Source organism: Oncorhynchus kisutch, linkage group LG27 (genome assembly GCF_002021735.2).
Source record: "Oncorhynchus kisutch isolate 150728-3 linkage group LG27, Okis_V2, whole genome shotgun sequence".
Taxonomy (NCBI): Eukaryota; Metazoa; Chordata; class Actinopteri; order Salmoniformes; family Salmonidae; genus Oncorhynchus; species Oncorhynchus kisutch.
The window spans coordinates 44215946-44237974 of record NC_034200.2 but is presented as its reverse complement, the minus strand read 5'-3'; the positions used below and the strand labels follow the sequence as shown (position 1 = coordinate 44237974).

At 44.7% G+C, this 22029-nt stretch overlaps 1 protein-coding gene across 1 annotated transcript in view; it reads left to right on the top strand.

Moving 5' to 3' along the window:
* Positions 1-22029, top strand: part of emilin2a (elastin microfibril interfacer 2a) — a 49145-nt gene that overhangs the window by 4165 nt on the left and 22951 nt on the right. The window contains exons 3-6 of the mRNA XM_031807033.1: positions 18540-18871; positions 18986-20355; positions 20635-21255; positions 21537-21804. Of these exons, the coding sequence (XP_031662893.1) occupies positions 18540-18871; positions 18986-20355; positions 20635-21255; positions 21537-21804 (2591 nt within the window). The remainder of the gene's footprint in view (positions 1-18539; positions 18872-18985; positions 20356-20634; positions 21256-21536; positions 21805-22029) is intronic.

The window sequence follows — 22029 nt, the reverse complement described above, 5'->3', positions numbered from 1 at the left end:
AGCTCTGCACCCCCCACAGCAACTTGCCCAAGCCCCCCATTTCTCCTTCACCCAATTCCAGATAGCTGATGTTCTGAAGGAGCTGCAAAATCTGGACCCCTACAAATCAGCTGGGCTTGACAATCTGAACCCTCTCTTTCTAAAATTATCCTTCACAATTTTTGCAACCCCTATTACTAGCCTGTTCAACAACTATTTCGTATCGTCTGAGATCCCTTAAGATTCACATTGTAAATGAGAACTTGTTCTCAACTGGCCTACCTGGTTAATTAAATAAAGGTGAAATAAAAAAAGCCCAGGTTCCACTGATGGGGTTTCACACCATTAGATTTACCATAGCTGGGCAGCCCAGGTTCCACTGATGGGGTTCCACTCAATTAGATTTACCATCAAATCTAATCATACTTTAATAATACATCACATTTCAGTCATGAAATGCAACGCAATCAAAATGACACAAACTGAACAACTAAAAAGCACCCCGAGGAAAAGAAAAGCTAAAAATATGTTTTAAGATCTCTTTTAGATATATCCACAGTTTTGGCCCCCCAAAGGACCTGAGGGACCTACTGGGTACATAACTTAAAGCATGTCTGACATGTATTGAGGTGCACAATTGTGAATTGATTTAAAAACCAATTCAAATTCATTCTAAAACTCACAGGTAGCCAGTGCAGAGACGTTAAAACTTCTCTAGGGTAGGTGGGCAGCATTCGGATTTTTGGATGAAAAGCATGCCTAAATTAAACGCCCTGCTCCTCGGGCCCAGAAGATATGATATGCATATAACTGGTAGATTTGGATAGAAAACACTCTAAAGTTTCCAAAACTGTTAAAATAGTGTCTGTGAGTATAACAGAACTGATTTGGCAGGCGAAAACCTGAGAAAAATCCATTCAGGAAGTATTTCTTTTGTGGTTTTGTAGTTTTCTATTCAATGCCATTACAGTATCCATTGACTTAGGACTCAATTTGCAGTTCCCATGCCTTCCACTAGATGTCAACAGTCTTTAGAAATTGTTTCAGGCTTGTATTCTTATAAATGAGGGAGTAAGACCAGTCTGAATGATTGGACCCTGACATGTCACAGAGCTTTTTCATGCGCAGTACCGAGAGAGTGCATTTCTTGTTTACCTTTTATATTGACAATGTTATTGTCCGGATGAAATATAATAGATCATTTAGGCTAAAAACAACCTGAGGATTAAATATAAACATTGTTTGACATGTTTCTATGAACTTTACGGATACAATTGGGATTTTTTTGTCTGCCTGTTTTGACTGCGTTTGAGCCTGTGGATTACTGAAGAAAACGTGTGAACAAAACTGAGGTTTTTGGATATAAAGAGACTTTATCGAACAAAATGAACATTTATTGAGTAAATGAATGTCTTCTGAGTGCCACAATATGAAGATCATCAAAGGTAAGGGATTAATTTTATCTCTATTTCTGAGTTTTGTAACGCTTCTGCTTGGCTGGTTACTGTTTGTAATAATTTGTCAACTGGGCTATGTTCTCAAATAATCGTAAGGTATGATTTTGCCGTCAAGCATTTTTTAAATCTGACACCGTGGTTGGATTCACAAGAAGTTAATCTTTAAACCTATGTACAATATGTTTTGTTTTCTGAATTTTTATAATGAGTATTTCTGTATTTGAATTTGGCGCTCTGCAATCTCACTGGATGTTGGCCAGATGGGACGCTAGCATCCCACATACCCTTGAGAGGTTAAAACCGATGTAGTGTGTGTTCTCTGTCTGATCTTGGTCAGTACCCATGCTGCAGCATTCTGTATGTTTTGCAGATGACCAATAGCTTTCTTAGGTAGACCAGACAGGAGAGCATTACAGTAGTCAAGCCTGCTTGTAAAAAAGCATGAATGAGTGTCTCTGTATCAGCCTGAGAGAGAAACAGCCACACCTTGGAAATGTTCCTCAGATGTTAAAAAGCTATTGTGGTCACATTCCTAATGTGTGATTCGAAATGTAGTTCAGAATCTAAAATAACACTTAGGTTTTTTTCCAGGTGTTTTATCTTTATTGCCCATTAATTAAAATGTTCGGACAGATTCTCTCCCTGTGCTTTGGCTCCAACAATAAGTACCTCGGTTTTGCCATAACACTGTGACATTCATGTTTAGAGTGACGTCATGGTTTTATTGTAAGTTGGAACTTGTGGCCGCACTATTTTGCAACATACACTTTAGACACATAGTTGGAGTGAAGTTAAATATTTGACATTTTACCCCCTTGAGAACACCTCTGTATTGTGAAATCTGTTCTCAAACGGTCATGACTTCATGGAATAAAAATGAGAGAGCGAGCGAGAGGGAGACACGGAGAGAGAGACGGAGAGGGAGACATGGAGAGGGAGACATGGAGAGGGAGGGAGGGAGACATGGAGAGGGAGGGAGGGAGACATGGAGAGGGAGGGAGGGAGACATGGAGAGGGAGGGATGGAGAGGGAGGGAGGGAGACATGGAGAGGGAGGGAGGGAGACATGGAGAGGGAGGGAGGGAGGGAGACACGGAGAGGGAGGGAGGGTGACAAGGAGGGAAGTAGAGAGACGGAGGGAGTGTGAGAGAATGAGAAAGAGAGTCACAAAGGGACTGGTAAACTATTAAAGAGAGTGACAGAGGGAGGAAGAGAGAACGAGAGGGAAAGAGAAAGACACAAAGGGACTGGTAAACTATTAGAGTTCATGCCTTTGCGTTCTTTTTCTAACCCTAACTCCTTTCTCTGCATGACGGAAAATGATCTGGAAATCCCAGAATCTCCTGGGAGGCAGGTCAGAGAAACCTGAACCCAAGTTTCCGTGAGAGAGATAGGGAGGAGGCCTGGCATTGGGTTATGGTTAGACAGCTCTGTTTCACTACTGGACTTAAATTGTTGAGTCTCTCTCTTTATCTATTGCTATCCACCTATCTGTTACTATCCACCTGTCTGTTGCTCTCTCTTTGTCTGTTGCTGTGCACCTATCTGTTGCTCTCTCTTTATCTGTTGCTCTCTCTTTATCTGTTGCTCTCTCTTTATCTGTTGCTCTCTCTTTATCTGTTGCTCTCTCTTTATCTGTTGCTCTCTCTTTATCTGTTGCTCTCTCTTTATCTGTTGCTCTCTCTTTATCTGTTGCTCTCTCTTCATCTGTTGCTATCCACATATCTGTTGGTCTCTCTTTATCAGTTGATATTCATCTATCTGTTGCTATCCACCTATCTGTTGCTCTCTCTTTGTCTGTTGCTCTCTCTTTATCTGTTGCTGTCCACCTATCTGTTGTTTTCTCTTTATCTGTTGCTGTCCACCTATCTGTTGCTATACACCCATCTGTTGTTTTCTCTTTATCTGTTGCTATCCACATATCTGTTGTTCTCTCTTTCTGTTGCTATCCACCTGTATGTTGCTGTCCACCTATCTGTTGCTATACACCTATCTGTTGCTCTCTCTTCATCTGTTGCTGTCCACCTATCTGTTGCTCTCTCTTTGTCTATTGCTGTCCACCTATCTGTTGCTGTCCACCTATCTTATCTCTTCATCTGTTGCTGTCCACCTATCTGTTGTTCTCGCTTTATCTGTTGCTATCCACATATGTTGTTCTCTCTTTCTGTTGCTATCCACCTGTATGTTGCTGTCCACCTATCTGTTGCTGTCCACCTATTTGTTGCTCTATCTTCATCTGTTGCTATCTCTTCATCTGTTGCTGTCCACCTATCTATTGCTCTCACTTCATTTGTTGCTCACTCTTCATCTGATGCTGTCCACCTATCTGTTCCTGTCCACCTACCTGTTGCTCTCTCTTTACCTGTTGCTCTCTCTTTACCTGTTGCTCTCTCTTTACCTGTTGCTCTCTCTTTACCTGTTGCTCTCTCTTTATCTGTTCCTGTCCACCTACCTGTTGCTCTCTCTTTACCTGTTGCTCTCTCTTTATCTGTTGCTGTCCACCTATCTGTTGCTCTCTCTTTACCTGTTGCTCTCTCTTTATCTGTTGCTATCCACCTATCTGTTGCTCTCTTTGTCTGTTGCTATCCACCTATCTGTTGCTCTCTCTTTCTGTTGCTGTCCACCTATCTGTTGCTATCTCTTCATATGTTGCTGTCCACCTACCTGTTGCTCTCTCTTTCTGTTGCTGTCCACCTATCTGTTGCTATCTCTTCATATGTTGCTGTCCACCTACCTGTTGCTCTCTCTTTGTCTGTTGCTCTCTCTATATCTGTTGCTGTCCACCTATCTGTTGCTATCTCTTTCTGTTGCTATCCACCTACCTGTTGTTCTCTCTTTATCTGTTGCTATCCACATATATGTTGCTCTCTCTTTCTGTTGCTGTCCACCTATCTGTTGCTGTCCACCTATCTGTTGCTATCCATCTATCTGTTGCTGTCCAACAATCTGTTGCTATCCACCTATCTATTGCTATCCACCTATATATTGCTTTCGCTTCATTTGTTGCTCTCTTTATCTGTTGCTCTCTCTTCATCTGATGCTATCCACCTATATATTGCTTTGCTATCCACCTATATATTGCTATCCACCTATATATTGCTATCCACCTATCTATTGCTATCCACCTATATATTGCTTTCGCTTCATTTGTTGCTCTCTTTCTGTTGCTATCCACCTTTCTGTTGCTATCCACCTTTCTGTTGCTATCCACCTTTCTGTTGCTATCCACCTATCTGTTGCTATCCACCTATCTGTTGCTATCCACCTATCTGTTGCTGTCCACCTATCTGTTGCTCTCCACCTTTCTGTTGCTCTCCACCTATCTGTTGCTCTCCACCTATCTGTTGCTATCCACCTATCTGTTGCTCTCCACCTTTCTGTTGCTCTCCACCTTTCTGTTGCTGTCCACCTATCTGTTGCTGTCCACCTATCTGTTGCTCTCTCTTTCTGTTGCTCTCCACCTATCTGTTGCTATCCACCTATCTGTTGCTCTCCACCTTTCTGTTGCTCTCCACCTTTCTGTTGCTATCCACCTTTCTGTTGCTATCCACCTATCTGTTGCTATCCACCTATCTGTTGCTGTCCACCTATCTGTTGCTGTCCACCTATCTTTTGCTCTCTCTTTCTGTTGCTCTCTCTTTCTGTTGCTATCCACCTATTTGTTGCTGTCCACCTATCTGTTGCTGTTGCTCTCCACCTATCTGTTGCTCTCCACCTATCTGTTGCTATCCACCTATCTGTTGCTTTCCATCTAACTGGGTATTTACATTGTGTCACGCTACCCACCACCCACCAACCCATCTTTTACGCTACTGCTACTCTCTCTTTATCATATATGCAAAGTCCCTTTATTAACCATATCTACATTTACATTCTACCTCAATCAGCCCGACTAACTGGTGCCTGTATATAGCCTTGCTACTGCTATAGCCTCGCTACTGTATATAGACTCGCTAATTATATTTTTCACTGTCTTTTTACTGTTGTTTTTATTTCTATACTTACCTATTGTTCACCTAATACCTTGTTTATTTTTTGAATATATATATTTTTTGAAATTGCACTGTTTGTTGGAGCCTGTAAGTAAGCATTTCACTGTAAGGTCTACACCTTTTGTATTCGGGGCACGTGACAAATAAACTTTGATTTGATTTGTCACTGCAACCTTAAAGGTCCTCAATGATTTCACCATTGCCCTTGTTTCGAAGCAATATTGTGCTGTTATATTATTGACTCGGCAAAGGTTTTTGGAATGGTCTACCATATCATTTCTGTGGGCAGGCTAAGGAGTATGTCTCTGAGGGGTCTTTGGCCTGGTTTGTTAACGACCTCTTTCAAAGAGTGCTGTGTATAAAGTCATAAAATCTGCTGTCTCAGCCACTTCCTGTCACCAAGGGAGTACCCCAAGGCTCAATCCTAGGCCCCACGCTCTTCTCATTTTACATCAACAACATAGCTCAGGCAGTAGGAAGCCCTCTCATCCATTTATATGCAGATGATACAGTCTTATACTTAGCTGGCCGCTCCCTGGATTTTGTGTTAAATGCTCTACAACAAAGCTTTCTTAGTGTCCAACAAGCTTTCTCTGCCGTTAACCTTGTTCTGAACACCTCCAAAACAAAGGTCATGTGGTTTGGTTAGAAGAATGCCCCTCTTCCCACAGGTGTTATTACTACCTCTGAGGTTTAGAGCTTTAGGCAGTCACAACATACAAGCACTTGGGAGTATGGCTAGATGGTACACTGTCCTTCTCTCAGCACATATCAGAGCTGCAGGCTAAAGTTAAATCTATACTTGGTTTCCTCTATCGTAATCGCTCCTTTTTCACCCCAGCTGACAAACTAACCCTGATTCAGATTACCATCTTGCCCATGCTAGATTACGGAGACATTTATTTTATAGATTGGCAAGTAAGGGTACTCTTGAGCGGCTAGATGTTCTTTACCATTCGGCCATCAGATTTGCCACCAATGCTCCCTATAGGACACATCTCTGCACTCTATACTCCTCTGTAAACTGGTCATCTCTCTATACCCGTCGCAAGACCCACTGGTTTATGCTTATTTATAAAACCCTCTTAGGCCTCACTCCCCCCATCTGTGATATCTACTGCAGCCCTCAACCTCCACATACAACACCCGTTTTGCCAGTCACATTCTGTTAAAGGTCCCCAAGGCAAAGTTGTGGTGCTGTTGCCTGTGCCCAATAATGTTTGTACCATGTTTTATGCTGCTACCATGTTGTGTTGCTACCATGTTGTTCTTATGGTGTTTTGCTACCATGGTGTGTTGTTATGTGTTGCTGCCTTGCTATGTTGCTGTCTTTGGTCTCTCTTTATGAAGTGTTGTCTCTCTTGTGTTTTGTCCTGTTTTTATTTTTAATCCCAGGCCCTCGTCCCCGCAGGAGGCCTTTTGCCTTTTGGTAGGCCGTTATTGTAAATAAGAATGTGTTCTTAACTGACTTGCCTAGTTATCCTCTCTTGGGTAGGGGGTATTATTTTGACATCCGGATGAAAAGCGTGCCCAAGGAAGGATGGTCGGACCAAGATGCAGCTTGGGTTAGGTTAATCATTTAAAAAAATTGATAACAAAACACAAAACAAGAAAGAGTAACAAATGAAACTTCCAGCTTTGTAGGGCTAAAAAGCAACAATACAAAATCAAGATCCCACAAACAGGGAAAAGGGAGGGAAAAGGCTGCCTAAATATGATCCCCAATCAGAGACAACGATAGACAGCTGCCCCTGATTGGGAACCATACCAGGCCAACATAGAAAATAAAAACTAGACTACCACTCCTAGTCACATCCTGACCTAACCAAAATAGATAAATAAAAGGTTATCTAAGGTCAGGGCGTGACAAAACTGCCTGTTACTCAGGCCCAGAAGCTAGAATGTGCATATAATTTGTAGATTTGGATAGAAAACGCTCTAACGTTTCTAAAACTGTTACAATAATGTATGTAAATATAACAGAACTGATTTGGCAGGCGAAACCCCGAGGACAAACCATCCAGGGAAAAAATATTTGAGGTCATAGGATTTTCCAATAGGTTTCTATGGGATACCCTTATTATTAGGAGCCTGGTTGCAGTTCATATGGCTTGCACTAGATGTCAACAGTCTTTAGAAATTTGAAGTTTGATGTTTTTCTTTTGAGAAAATAAGAAGTAGTCCTATTCATTGTAAGTGTGACTCCAGGTGGACTCTATTGTTTTGGTGCGTGTGAACAGGAGCACGCTCCACGTTGTTTTTATCCGGTATTAGAAATAGTTTATTCCGTTTAAAATTGTATCGATTTTTTTACATTTTAGGGTACCTGAGGTTGGTTTAGGAATGTTGTTTGAAATGTTTGAACCAAGTTTACATTCATGTTGGGCGAGTTGAAACCGGTGTATTTCTGAATCAAATGCGCCAGATAAATTGAAGTTTTTTGGACATAGAGAAGGACATTATCGAAAAAAATGACCATTTGTGATGTATCTGGGACATTTTGGAGTTCCAACAGAAGAAGATCTGCAAAGGTAAGGCATTAATTATATTGCTCTTTCTGACTTTTGTGTCGCACCTGCCTGGTTGAAATATGTTTTGTATGCGGGGTGCTGTCCTCAGATATTCGCATGGTGTGCTTTCGCCACAAAACCTTTTTGAAATCTGACACAGCGGCTGGATTAACAAGATGTTAAGCTTTATTTTGATGTATAACACATATATTTTTAAGAATGTTAAATATTTGAATTTAGTATTTTGCGCTCCGCAATTGCACTGGATGTTGGCCTGGTGGGATGCTACCGTCCCATAAGAAGTTAAAGGTAAAATAAAATAAATACAATTATTATTATGCACAAAACAAATGAAGCACAGCGATGTTTATGACTTCAAGCCTATCAACGCCCAAGATTAGGCTGGCAATACTAAAGTGCCTATACAAACATCCAATAGTCAAAGGTATATGTAATACAGTCGTGGCCAAAAGTTTTTGAGAATGACACAAATATTAATTTTTACAAAGTCTGCTGTCTCAGTTTGTATGATGGCAATTTGCATATACTCCAGAATTTTATGAAGAGTGATCAGATGAATTGCAATTAATTGCAAAGTCACTCTTTGCCATGCAAATTAACTGAATCCCAAAAAAACATTTCCACTGCATTTCAGCCCTGCCACTAAAGGACCAGCTGACATCGTGTCAGTGATTCTCTCGTTAACACAGGTGTGAGTGTTGACGAGGACAAGGCTGGAGATCACTCTGTCATGCTGATTGAGTTTGAATAACAGACTGGAAGCTTCAAAAGGAGGGTGGTGCTTGGAATCATTGTTCTTCCTCTGTCAACCATGGTTACCTGCAAGGAAACACGTACCATCATCATTGCTTTGCACAAAAAAGGCTTAAGGATATTGCTGCCAGTAAGATTTCACCTAAATCAACCATTTATCGGATCATCAAAAACTTTAAGGAGAGTGGTTCAATTGTTGTGAAGAAGGCTGCAGGGCGCCCAAGAAAGTCCAGCAAGCGTCAGGACCGTCTCCTAAAGTTGATTCAGCTGCGGGATCCGGGCACCACCAGTACAGAGCTTGCTCAGGAATGGCAGCAGGCAGGAGTGATTGCATCTTTTAGAGGATAGCCTGGTTTCAAGAAGGGCAGCAAAGAAGCCACTTCTCTCCAAAAAAAAACATCAGGGAGAGACTGATATTCTGCAAAAGGTACAGGGATTGGACTGCTGAGGATGCGGTAAAGTAATTTTCTCTGATGAATCCCCTTGCCGATTGTTTGAGGCATCCGGAAAAAAGCTTGTCCGGAGAAGACAAGGTGAGCGCTACCATCAGTCCTGTGTCATGCCAACAGTAAAGCATCCTGAGACCATTCATGTGTGGGGTTGCTTCTCAGCCAAGGGAGTGGGCTCACTTACAATTTTGCCTGAGAACACAGCCATGAATAAAGAATGGCACCAACACATCCTCCGAGAGCAACTTCTCCCAACCATCCAGGAACCGTTTTTTGACGAACCATGCCTTTTCCACTATGATAGAGCACCTTGCCATAAGGTAAAAGTGATAATGAAGTGGCTCAAGGAACAAAACATCAATATTTTGGCCAGACCTTAATCCCAGGAAACTCCCCAGACCTTAATCCCATTGAGAACTTGTGGTCAATCTTCAAGAAGCGGGTGGACAAACAAAAACCCACAAATTCTGACAAGCTCCATGCATTGATTATGCAAGAATGGGCTGCCATCAGTCAGGGTGTGGGTCAGAAGTTAATTGGCAGCATGCCAAGGCGGATTGCAGAGGTCTTGAAAAAGAAGGGTCCACACTGCAAATATTGACTCTTTGCATCAACTGCATCAACTTGAACACTTATGAAATGCTTGTAATTATACTTCAGCATTCCATAGTAACATCTGACAAAAATATCTGAAGACACTGAAGCAGCAAACTTTGTGGAAATTAATTTTTGTGTCATTCTCAAAACTTTTGGCCACGACTGTACAAATGCTATCGAGAGAAATAGTCCTATAATTCCTATAATAACTACAACCTAAAACTTCTTAACCTGTTGCGTCGAGCCATCCCGGATCCGGGATCGTGAATACAGCCTCAAGTCATTACCATAACGCAACGTTAACTATTCATGAAAATCGCAAATGAAATGAAATGAATATGCTAGCTCTCAAGCTTAGCCTTTTGTTATTAACAACAACACAAATTTTTACAAAAAACTGAAAATCATTCAAATAAAATCATTTCCTTTGAAGAACTTCAGATGTTTTCAATGAGGAGACTCTCAGTTAGATAGCAAATGCTCAGTTTTTCCTGAAAGATTATTTGTGTAGGAGAAATCGCTACGAAAAAAACCTGTATCCAGGAGTGTAATTATCCCGCAGCTCATTAGCATAACACAACGTTAACTATTCATGAAAATCGCAAATGAAATGAAATTAATATGCTAGCTCTCAAGCTTAGCCTTTTGTTAACAACACTGTCATCTCAGATTTTCAAAATATGCTTCTCAACCATTGCAAAATAAGCATTTGTGTAACAGCTAGCGCTGTTAGCGTAGCATGCTAGCGTAGCATTTAGCGTTAGCATTAGCAGGCAACATTTTTACAAAAACCAGAAAATCATTCAAATAAAATCATTACCTTTGAAGAACTTCAGATGTTTTCAATGAGGAGACTCTCAGTTAGATAGCAAATGCTCAGTTTTTCCTGAAAGATTATTTGTTTAGGAGAAATTGCTCCGTTTGGTGCGTCACGTTTGGCTACCAAAAAAAAACGAAAATTCGGTCTTCAAAACGTCGAACTTTTTTCCAAATTAACTCCATAATATCGACTGAAACATGGCAAACGTTGTTTAGGACCAATCCTCAAGGTGTTTTTCACATATCTCTTCGATGATATATAATTCGTGGAAGTCTGCTATCCCCTCTGAATCCCAGGAGAAAATGCCTGTGGCTTAAGATTATGCACGAATTTACACAAAGGATACTGGGCGGACCCGTGGTAAATGTAGTCTCTTATGGCCAATCTTCCAATGATATGCCTACAAATACGTCACAATGCTGCAGACACCTTGGCGAAACGATAGGAAGGGCAGGCTCATTCCCGGCGCATTCACAGCCAAATAAGGAGACAATAGAAAACAGAGCTTCGAAAATTCTGCCCATTTCCTGGTTAAAGTATCATCTTGGTTTCGCCTGTAGCATGAGTTCTGTGGCACTCACAGATAATATCTTTGCAGTTTTGGAAACCTTAGAGGGTTTTCTTTCCAAAGCTGCCAATTATATGCATAGTCGAGCATCTTTTCGTGACAAAATATTGCGCTTAAAACAGGCACGTTTTTTTATCCATAAATTAAAAGAGCGCCCCCTATATCCAAGACGTTAACTGGGAATATTGAAGACTCATGTTAAAGGGAACCACCTGCTTTCATATGTTCTCATGGTCTGAGCAAGGAACTTTTTTACATGGCACATATTGAACTTTTACTTTCTTCTCCAACACTTTGTTTTTGCATTATTTAAACCAAATTGAACATGTTTCATTATTTATTTGAGACTAAATGTATTTTTTAAATGTATTATATTAAGTTAAAATAAGTGTTCATTCAGCATTGTTGTAATTGTCATTTTATATATATATATATTACCGATTAATCGGTATCGGCGATGAAAAATCATAAACGGTCAATCTCTAGTCCTCAGAGCATGCTTCAGACCAGCTGGCTGGTGTGTTTATAGATATATTTAATCACTCCCTATCCTCTTTTCCCCATATTCTTCAACATGGCTACCATTGTTGCTGTTCCCAAGAAGGCAAAGATAACTGAACTAAATGACTACTGCCCCGTAGCACTCACTTCTGTCATCATGAAGTGCTTTGAGAGGCTAGTCCAGGGTCATATCACCGCCACCTTACCGGCCACCCTAGACCCACTTCAGTTTGCTTCAAATTGTCAGCCTCTAATGACTTCTTGGTGTCAATAGCTAATATGCAAGCAATAACTTCTGTTTCTGTGAGTTGCCAAAAAATAAAAACCCTGACTATCATTTCCCAAGTCACGTGATGTTGACTGATCATCCATCGAGGAAACTGGAGGCTGTATGGGGGAAGAACAGTCAGTTGGAGGCTGTATGGGGGAAGAACAGGCAACTGGAGGCTGTATTGGGGAAGAACAGGCAACGGGAGGCTGTATGGGGGAAGAACAGGCAACTGGAGGCTGTTTGGGGGAAGAACAGGCAACTGGAGGCTGTTTGGGGGAAGAACAGGCAACTGGAGGCTGTTTGGGGGAAGAACAGGCAACTGGAGGCTGTATGGGGGAAGAACAGGCAACTGGAGGCTGTATGTGGGAAGAACAGGCAACTGGAGGCTGTATGGGGGAAGAACAGGCAACTGGAGGCTGTATGGGGGAAGAACAGGCAACTGGAGGCTGTATGGGGGAAGAACAGGCAACTGGAGGCTGTATGGGGGAAGAACAGGCAACTGGAGGCTGTATGGGGGAAGAACAGGCAACTGGAGGCTGTATGGGGGAAGAACAGGCAACTGGAGGCTGTATGGGGGAAGAACAGGCAACTGGAGGCTGTATGGGGGAAGAACAGGCAACTGGAGGCTGTATGGGGGAAGAACAGGCAACTGGAGGCTGTATTGGGGAAGAACAGGCAACTGGAGGCTGTATGGGGGAAGAACAGTCAACTGGAGGCTGTATGTGGGAAGAACAGGCAACTGGAGGCTGTATGGGGGAAGAACAGTCAGCTGGAGGCTGTATGTGGGAAGAACAGTCAGCTGGAGGCTGTATGGGGGAAGAACAGTCAGCTGGAGGCTGTATGGGGGAAGAACAGTCAGCTGGAGGCTGTATGGGGGAAGAACAGTCAGCTGGAGGCTGTATGGGGGAAGAACAGTCAGCTGGAGGCTGTATGGGGGAAGATCCAGGCACCTCGATGATTAGGGTAGATTCCATCCTCCTTATAGAGCATTCTCTGCTTCATTAGGTGTCAAAGTTGTCTACAAAAGTTACACCAATGGAGCTGCAGAAGTCACGTAGCCAGTTGTGAAGCGCTATAGACTGCTAAAATGTTCACTACATCGACCCAGCGAGGGCACAGAGACAGAAATTATAGAACGTATTTTTGTGTCCAGCAGAGACAGAATCAGTTCTTCAAAATCCTGTTTCAGCCATTCCGAGCTACCATTCCTAATGGATTTCTATCCCACGTGGGCTGGAACAGCATCAACCTCTATGTATTGACGTATAACGGTGGGGAGCCTAGTAATACCATGTTCTTGTGCCCTGGGGTAGATCATGTATTTTTCTCCAGTAACCGAGCCATTTGGTACCTTAGAGCTGCCTAAAACAACAGCCGGTGAGATGGGAAGAGGAATTTCAGAATTTTATTTGAGACAACTGTACAACCATCAAGATTAATTGTCAGATCCAACAGAAGTTCTCTTTGTTTCTTGGGACCTAGAATTAGCATCTCTATTTTGTCCGAGATTAAAAGTAAAACATTTGCCGCCATCCACTTCCTTATGTCCGAAACAAAGGCGTCCAGAATAGGACATTTTGGGGCTTCACCATGTTTCATCAAAATGTACAGCTGTGTGTCATCCGCATAGCAGTGAAAGCTGCCGAATGACATCACCCAGAGATGAGAGATTCGATATAGGCCAATAATTTTGAACATTTTCCGGGTCAAGAGAGGTTTTATTACTGCCACTTTTAGTGAGTTTGGTACACATCCGGTGGATAGGGAGTCATTTATTGTTCAACATAGGAGGGCCAAGCACAGGAAGTAGCTCTTTCAGTAGTTTAGTAGGAATAGGGTCCAGTATGCAGCTTGAAGGTTTAGAGGCTGTGACTATTTTTAATTAATGTGTTGTTGGATTCTGGGTTAAACTTGGAACATTGCTATGCTAGAGACTGTTTTTTTTACATCAGAAGTTAATGGTTATCTGTAGGGCCAGATGGTTTTGGAATGTGGTGGACAGGAAGAAGTCACAGGATTGCTGTAGGGGATACGGATGGACATCTGTGGATTTGGCAAATGAGGGGTTGAGGTCAGGTCAGATCCCCTTAAGGGAGAAATTATGGTTTATTACCCTATTACTTCGTCTTCCTGTCGAACCATCATAGATGTAAGGATTGGAGAGAAGGAGGAGTTCTTAAATTGGAGCATATACAGTATATACACTTGTGGTGGTGGAAACATGTTTTGTCTAATGCAGCTGTATTGATCCTCTGGGAAGAATTAAACTTGGTTATGCTTTCATAATGTCCATTGAGTTATTTACTCTGATAATTAGAATCAAATCAAATCAAATTTATTTATATAGCCCTTCGTACATCAGCTGATATCTCAAAGTGCTGTACAGAAACCCAGCCTAAAACCCCAAACAGCAAGCAATGCAGGTGTAGAAGCACGGTGGCTAGGAAAAACTCCCTAGAAAGGCCAATACCTAGGAAGAAACCTAGAGAGGAACCAGGCTATGTGGGGTGGCCAGTCCTCTTCTGGCTGTGCCGGGTGGAGATTATAACAGAACATGGCCAAGATGTTCAAATGTTCATAAATGACCAGCATGGTCGAATAATAATAAGGCAGAACAGTTGAAACTGGAGCAGCAGCACAGTCAGGTGGAAGTTGAAACTGGAGCAGCAGCATGGCCAGGTGGACTGGGGACAGCAAGGAGTCATCATGTCAGGTAGTCCTGGGGCATGGTCCTAGGGCTCAGGTCAGTTGAAACTGGAACAGCAGCATGGCCAGGTGGACTGGGGACAGCAAGGAGTCATCATGTCAGGTAGTCCTGGGGCATGGTCCTAGGGCTCAGGTCCTCCGAGAGAGAGAAAGAAAGAGAGAAAGAGAGAATTAGAGAACGCACACTTAGATTCACACAGGACACCGAATAGGACAGGAGAAGTACTCCAGATATAACAAACTGACCCCAGCCCCCGACACATAAACTACTGCAGCATAAATACTGGAGGCTGAGACAGGAGGGGTCAGGAGACACTGTGGCCCCATCCGAGGACACCCCCAGACAGGGCCAAACAGGAAGGATATAACCCCACCCACTTTGCCAAAGCACAGCCCCCACACCACTAGAGGGATATCTTCAACCACCAACTTACCATCCTGAGACAAGGCTGAGCATAGCCCACAAAGATCTCCGCCACGGCACAACCCAAGGGGGGGGGGGCGCCAACCCAGACAGGATGACCACAACAGTGAATCAACCCACTCAGGTGACGCACCCCCTCCAGGGACGGCATGAGAGAGCCCCAGCAAGCCAGTGACTCAGCCCCTGTAATAGGGTTAGAGGCAGAGAATCCCAGTGGAAAGAGGGGAACCGGCCAGGCAGAGACAGCAAGGGCGGTTCGTTGCTCCAGAGCCTTTCCGTTCACCTTCCCACTCCTGGGCCAGACTACACTCAATCATATGACCCACTGAAGAGATGAGTCTTCAGTAAAGACTTAAAGGTTGAGACCGAGTTTGCGTCTCTGACATGGGTAGGCAGACCGTTCCATAAAAATGGAGCTCTATAGGAGAAAGCCCCGCCTCCAGCTGTTTGCTAGAACCTAACAGTGCCAAGAGATACAGGATTTAAAAATGTGAGTGTCTCCATTGATCCATGGTCCTGTCAGTTCTGTGCAGACTCGGGACAACTGAGTTTTGGAGAAATACGCAGATTCAAAGAGGAGTCTGTAATTTGCTTTCAAATGATCATGATATTTTTGTCAAGAAGTTCATAAATGTATCACTGCTGAAGTGGAAGCCATCCTCTCTTGAGGAATGTTGCTTTTTAGTTAGCTTTGCGACAGTATCAAAAAATTAATTTTGGATTGTTGGTATTCTCCTCAATTAGGTTGGAAAAATAGGATGATCGAGCAGGAATGAGGGCTCTTCGATATTGATATTATTATTAATATATATTTCCAAGGTAGTCGGAAGACTTCCACCATTTCTGTTCCAATTTTCTGGAAGCTTCAGGGCTCGGGTATTTTCTTTTAACAAATATTTGTTTTTTGTTTTTAGGGACTGCATCTAGGGTATTACGCTTTTAGATCCTCAGTTAGGCAGAAATTAGCCCTATTTTGAGATGTGAGATATCACAATCTATTTCAATAATGACAGGAATGGAGGAGGTCTTTATTCCAGTGAGATTGCTAAAGTGAACACCGCCATGTTTAGTTTTGCCCAACTGAGCGAGGCACAGACACGGTCTCAATGGGGATAGGTGAGCTGACTACACTGACTGTGCTGGTGGCAGACTCCACTAAGCTGGCAGGGTGGCTAACAGCCTGCTGCCTGTCCTGCACCCTATCTCATTGTGCAGCTATAGGAGTTAGAGCCCTGTCTATGTTGGTAGATAAGATGAGAGCACCCCTCCAGCTAGGATGGAGTCTGTCACTCCTCAGCCAGCCAGGCTGGTCCTATTTGTGGGTGAGTCCCAAAAAGAAGGCCAATTAGCTACGAATTCTATCTTTCGGGAGGAGCAGAAAACAGTTTTCAACCAGCGATTGAGTTGTGAGACTCTGCTGTAGAGCTCAATGCCGACACAATCTTTCTGGATAATTTACACGCTGAAGCTATGCTGCGCTTGGTGACCTCTGACTGTTTCATCCTAACCTCGTTGGTGCCGACGTGGATAACAATATCTCTATACTCTCCACACTCGCCCGTTTTAGCCTTAGCCAGCACCATCTTCAGATTAGCCTTAACGTCAGCAGCCCTGCCCCTGGTAAACAGTGTATGATCGCTGGATGATTCTTTTAAGTCTAATAATAATAATAATAATATGTGGGTAATGTCATCGCCAATGACTCAGGTTTTCAATTTGTCAAAGCTAATGGTGGAAGGCTTCAGCGGCTCAGACCCTGTAACGGGTGGAGGAGAGACCTGAGAAGCCTCGGCCTCTGAATCCAACTCGTTGCTTACATTACATTTTTTATTGAAACTTTATTTCAAATCAAATCAATCAAGTCAAACTTTATTTTTCACATGCGCCGAATACAACAAGTGTTAGAAATACTTATATAACAAGTGTTAGACTTCACCGTGAAATACTTAAGCCCTTAATCAACAGTGCAGTTCAAGAAGAAGAAAATATTTACCAAGAAGACTAAAATAAAAAGTAATAATAAACAGTAACACAATAAGAATAACGAGGCTAAATACAGGGGGTACCGGTACCGAGTCAGTGTGCAGGGGTATAGACTAGTTGAGGTAATCTGTACATGTAGGTGGAGGTGAAGTGACTATGCATAGGTCACAAACAAACAGTGAGTCGCAGCAGTGTAGAACGGGGGGTGTGTCAATGCAAATTGTCCGGTGCGATTTTTATGAATTGTTCAGCAGTCTAATGGCTTGGGGTAGAAGCTGTTGAGGAGCCTTTTAGTCCTAGACTTGGCGCTCTGGTACCGCTTTCCATGCGTAATCAGAGAAAACATTCTATAACTTGAGTGACTGGAGTCTCTGTCAATTTTATTGGCTTTCCTCTGACACTGCCTATTATATAGGTCCTGGATGGCAGGAAGCTTAGCCCCAATGATGTACTGGGCCATTCACACTACCCTCTGTAGCGCATTACGGTCAGATGTCGAGCAGTTGCCATAACAGGCAGTGATGCAACCAGTGCTCTCAATGGTGCAGCTGTAGAACCTTTTGAGAATCTGGGGGCCCATGCCAGACCTTTTCAGTCTCCTGAGGGGGAAAAGGTTGTGTCGTGCCCTCTTCACGACTGTCTTGGTATGTTTGGACCATGATAGTTCTTTGGTGATGTGGACACCAAGGAACTTGAAACTCTCGACCCGCTACACTACACTACAGCCCTGTCGATGTTAATGGGGGTCTGTTCTGTCTGCCTTTTCCAGCTACTTTGTCTTGCTCTCATTGAGGGAGAGGTTGTTGTCCTGGCACCACACTGCCAGTTCTCTGACCTCCCTATAGGCAATCTCATCATTGTCGGTGATCAGGCCTACCACCGTTGTGTCGTCAGCAAACTTAATGATGGTGTTAGAGTCATGTTTGGCTACGCAGTCGTGGGTAAGCAGGGAATACAGGAGGGGACTAAGTACACACCCCTGAGGGGCCCCAGTGTTGAGGATCAGCATGGCAGACGTGTTGTTGCCTACTCTTATCACCTGGGGGTGGCCCGTCCAGTTACTAGGCAAGTCAGTTAAGAACAAATTCTTATATACAATGATGGCCTACCCCGGCCAATCCCAGACGATGCTGGGCCAATTGTGAGCCTCCCTATGGGAATCCCAATCACGGCCGGATGTGATGCAGCCCAACCCTAATGCCTCTTGCACTGAGATGCAGTGTCTTAGACCAGTCGAGAGCCAAGCTACAATCTGTACTTACTGGTGGCACAGACCCTGTTTCATCCTCTACTACACCTACATAATGATTGCATCTGCAACACGTCTATCCTTTTAAGTTTAGCATCAGTTTGTAATATTCTCAACAAAGATTCTATTATCAAAAGAGGAATAATGTCATAGACTTAAGTAGAAATTTGAAGACGTGTTTGTCTTTGTGTGTTTGTGCGTGCCTGCGTTTGTGTCCGTGTGTGTATGCACTTACAGGTTTGTCCTGCCTTCTCTCCCAGGTATCGGACGCGGTTCCGGCCAGCCTATAAGATCGCCTATAAGACTGTGACAGACCTGGAGTGGAGGTGTTGCCCTAGTTACCAGGGACCAGACTGCTCTGAGCTGAAGGCTGCTCCTAACAGACAGACAGTACCAGCCGGGTCACAGCCACCCCAAACCCAGTACCCAAACAGACAGATCGTACCAGCAGGGTCACAACCTCCCCAAAACCAGTACCCTAACAGACAGACAGTGCCAGCTGGGTCACAGCCTCACCAGAACCATAACTCAGAGGAAGCACCACACTACCCCCAGACCAGATCCATCCCTGGACAGACCAGACACCCACAGAGTAAGATACTTTACAACATAACATGTTGCTGCTTTCTCAATCTTCTTCTTAGAGATGGATTTGTATATGAAGTGTGTTAATGTGTTATTAACTTAACTGTGTCCTCTGTCTCAGGGCCAGAGAGGAGGGAGACGGGGGTGTATGAGGGGAGGCATGGAGGTGCAGAAAAAGACAGGGTGCGTCTCCTGGAGGGGGAGGTGCAGCGCCTCTCCCAAACAGTGGGGGCGCTGCAGGCTGCGATAACTGGGCTGAGCTCCACTCTGAGATCTGACCTGCAGGAGGACACCTCCAAGATGCTGGTCACCCTGCTCAACAACCTCCGCGCTGTGTCCCCTGACAGTTTCCACGCCCCCGACATAGAGCAGGCCGCAGTACCACCAGACAACCACCAGGGGTCAGTGATCGATGGGCACCAGGCCACCAGGGGGCCAGTCCAGGGGGACAGGGGGCTAGAAAAGGTCCTGGCCAGGTTGGATGATGTCAACACCTCTCTGAAGAGTAAAGAGGAGGCTCTGGAGGAGCTGAGAGGTACCGTGACCTCACACAGCGGTCATATCCGCCTGCTGCTTGATGCCTCTCAGACACAGCAAGACCCTGACCCTAACCCTGTTGGGGGTGGAGCCCCTGCTGACCTGGAGGAGCTACTAGAGAAATACATGGACAGGCAGCTGGGCTTCCTGAGGAAGAACATGGAGGACAGCATGGAGAGAACGATAGAGGAGAGGATAGGGAAGGAGGTAGAGAAGCTGCAGAAATTCTGTGATGGAAGGATCCAGCTGATGGAGAGGAGGTGTGAGGAGGAGCGGGAGAGAGGACTGCTCAGTCTGACTGAGATGGTGGACAAGGAGGAGCAGCTAAAGCAGGAGATCAGGGAGTTGAGACTGGACATCACTGCCTCCGACCAGCCCGGCCGGTCACTCAGACAGACTGACCCCAAACCTAATGTTAGACAGACTGACACTAAACCTAATGTTAGACAGACTGATTCCAAACCCAACCTTAGGCAAACTGCCCCTGCCAGACAGACCGACCTGGCTAGACAGGATGACCAGCCACCAGGTATCCTACCAGCTGTCCAGCGTGGTGACCTATCTGACCTGTGGAGGGAGCTGGAGCGTGTGGCGGAGGCCCATCGCATCCTGAATGCCCGCATGGACAATGAGCTGCAGTACCTGTCCTCTCCACGGGGGGAGCTAGAGGGAAAGGGGTTAGAGCTAGAGAGGGAGGGGTTAGGACTAGAGGGAGAGGTGGGGTCTCGGCTGGAGGAGTTAGAGGCGCGTCTGAATGTGACAGAGCAGAATGCGGAGGTCCACTGTTTCTACGTGGAGGAGAAGCTGACCCGGGCACTAGCCGAGCAAGGGGCGGAGCTACGACAGCTGCTGGAGGAACGAGTAAACGTACTGGAAGACCAGTTTACTACCATGCTGGTCGAGATGAACAACGAGTCATATCCTGTTGGAGGAGGAGGGAGCGTGGTCCTTCAGGTACTATAGGTAGACAACTCTGGTAGAGGAGGACAGGTTTCGGGAACGTTGTTGGTTTTAATATCAGACCTGGTGATAGAAAGTGGGAGATGATCTGGCAACCGGAGGGCTGCTGGTCTCAGATCCCAGGTGCCATCTCTAGCCGTTGTGCCTTTGTGGGTGCTGCACTGTAGTTCCCAGGTACCATCTCCAGCCGTTGTGGGTGCTGCACTGCACATGGCAGTGTGTTTGTGTGTTATGTGTCCATGGTAACAGATTCTGTCTTGTTCCCTCCTCCAGGCTGAGTTGAACAACAACAAGTTTCTTCTGCAGGGTCTCAATGACAAGGTGACCGCTGTGGCTGAGCTCTGTGCTCACGGCTGTGGTGGAGGACCTAACACCGGAGGGTTTCCCAACCCTGGAGCTTCCTCCCACCCTGTAGTTCTGGACAGTGTGGTGAAGGACCTGAAGCTCTGTTGTAACGACCTGGATATCCTCCACACAGATGTGACGTCCAACTCTGACAAACTGAGAGAGCTGGAGGAGATTATAGACAGGCAAATGGTGGGGCAGAAGCAGAGCGTTAAGGAGGTGGAGGACCTCCAGAGGGGGATGGTGATCCTGCAGGACAACGTAGGGGGTCTGGGGGGGGCAGTGACAGGGCTAGGGGACTCTCTGAGCAGGTACACCCAGGACCTCACCAGGATTAACACCACCTACAACACCTGCTGCCAGGTTGGGGCAGGGGCCAAAGCAGGGGCCAGGCCAGGGGAAGGGTTAGGTGGGTTTGGTGCCACTACTATCAGTCCAGGCAGGATCCAGAGTGCGTCTGAGGTAACGGTCCCCAGAGGAGAGGTGGAGGGAAGCAGCAGCAGCCAGGTGGAGGAGCTGAGAACCAAACTGGACAGCCTCACTAACCAGGTAGTTATCTAGTAGTCCGTTATCTCACTAACCAGGTAGTTATGTAGTAGTCTGTTATCTCACTAACCAGGTCGTTATCTAGTAGTCTGTTATCTCACTAACCGGGTAGTTATCTAGTAGTCTGTTATGTCACTAACCAGTTAGTTATCTAGTAGTCTGTTAGTTATCTAGTAGTCTAGTTGTCAGTTATTAGTTAGTGGATAACACTGTTATCTGTGTTGATATCTTGTTGTAATTTCCTTGATATCCCAAAATATTAAGATAGCTCTTCTTCTTCTTAGGTGCAGACAGAACTTCAGCATTGCTCTGGTGTGTCTGGGGTGGAGGGGCGTGTCCAGCGCCTGGAGAAAGTGTGTGTTCAGCTGGACGGGATGTCGGCCAGGGTGCGGGGAGTGAAGGAGGGGTTGGAGAAGCACGTCGCTGGGCTGTGGCACCACGTCAGCCGGGTCAACACCATGCTGGAAAGACAGGCTGCTGACATCACCACCCTAGAGACCTCCCTAAAGACACTACAGACCAGGAGCACTGACATCAACGCCAGGGAGACAGGTCAGTAGTATACTGTGGATGATGGATGGATGAATGGGTGGATGAATGGATGGATTTGTTTTTGTGTAGTTTAATTGATTTGTACCAAAGAAAACAAGTGATCAACAACAGTACAGATAAATAAACGGTGTGCAGGTGTAGTTGGAAGCTCAGGGGCTTGAAAAAGCCACACCACAAAAAACTATATACAATACATACAGTTGAAGTCGGAAGTTTACATACATC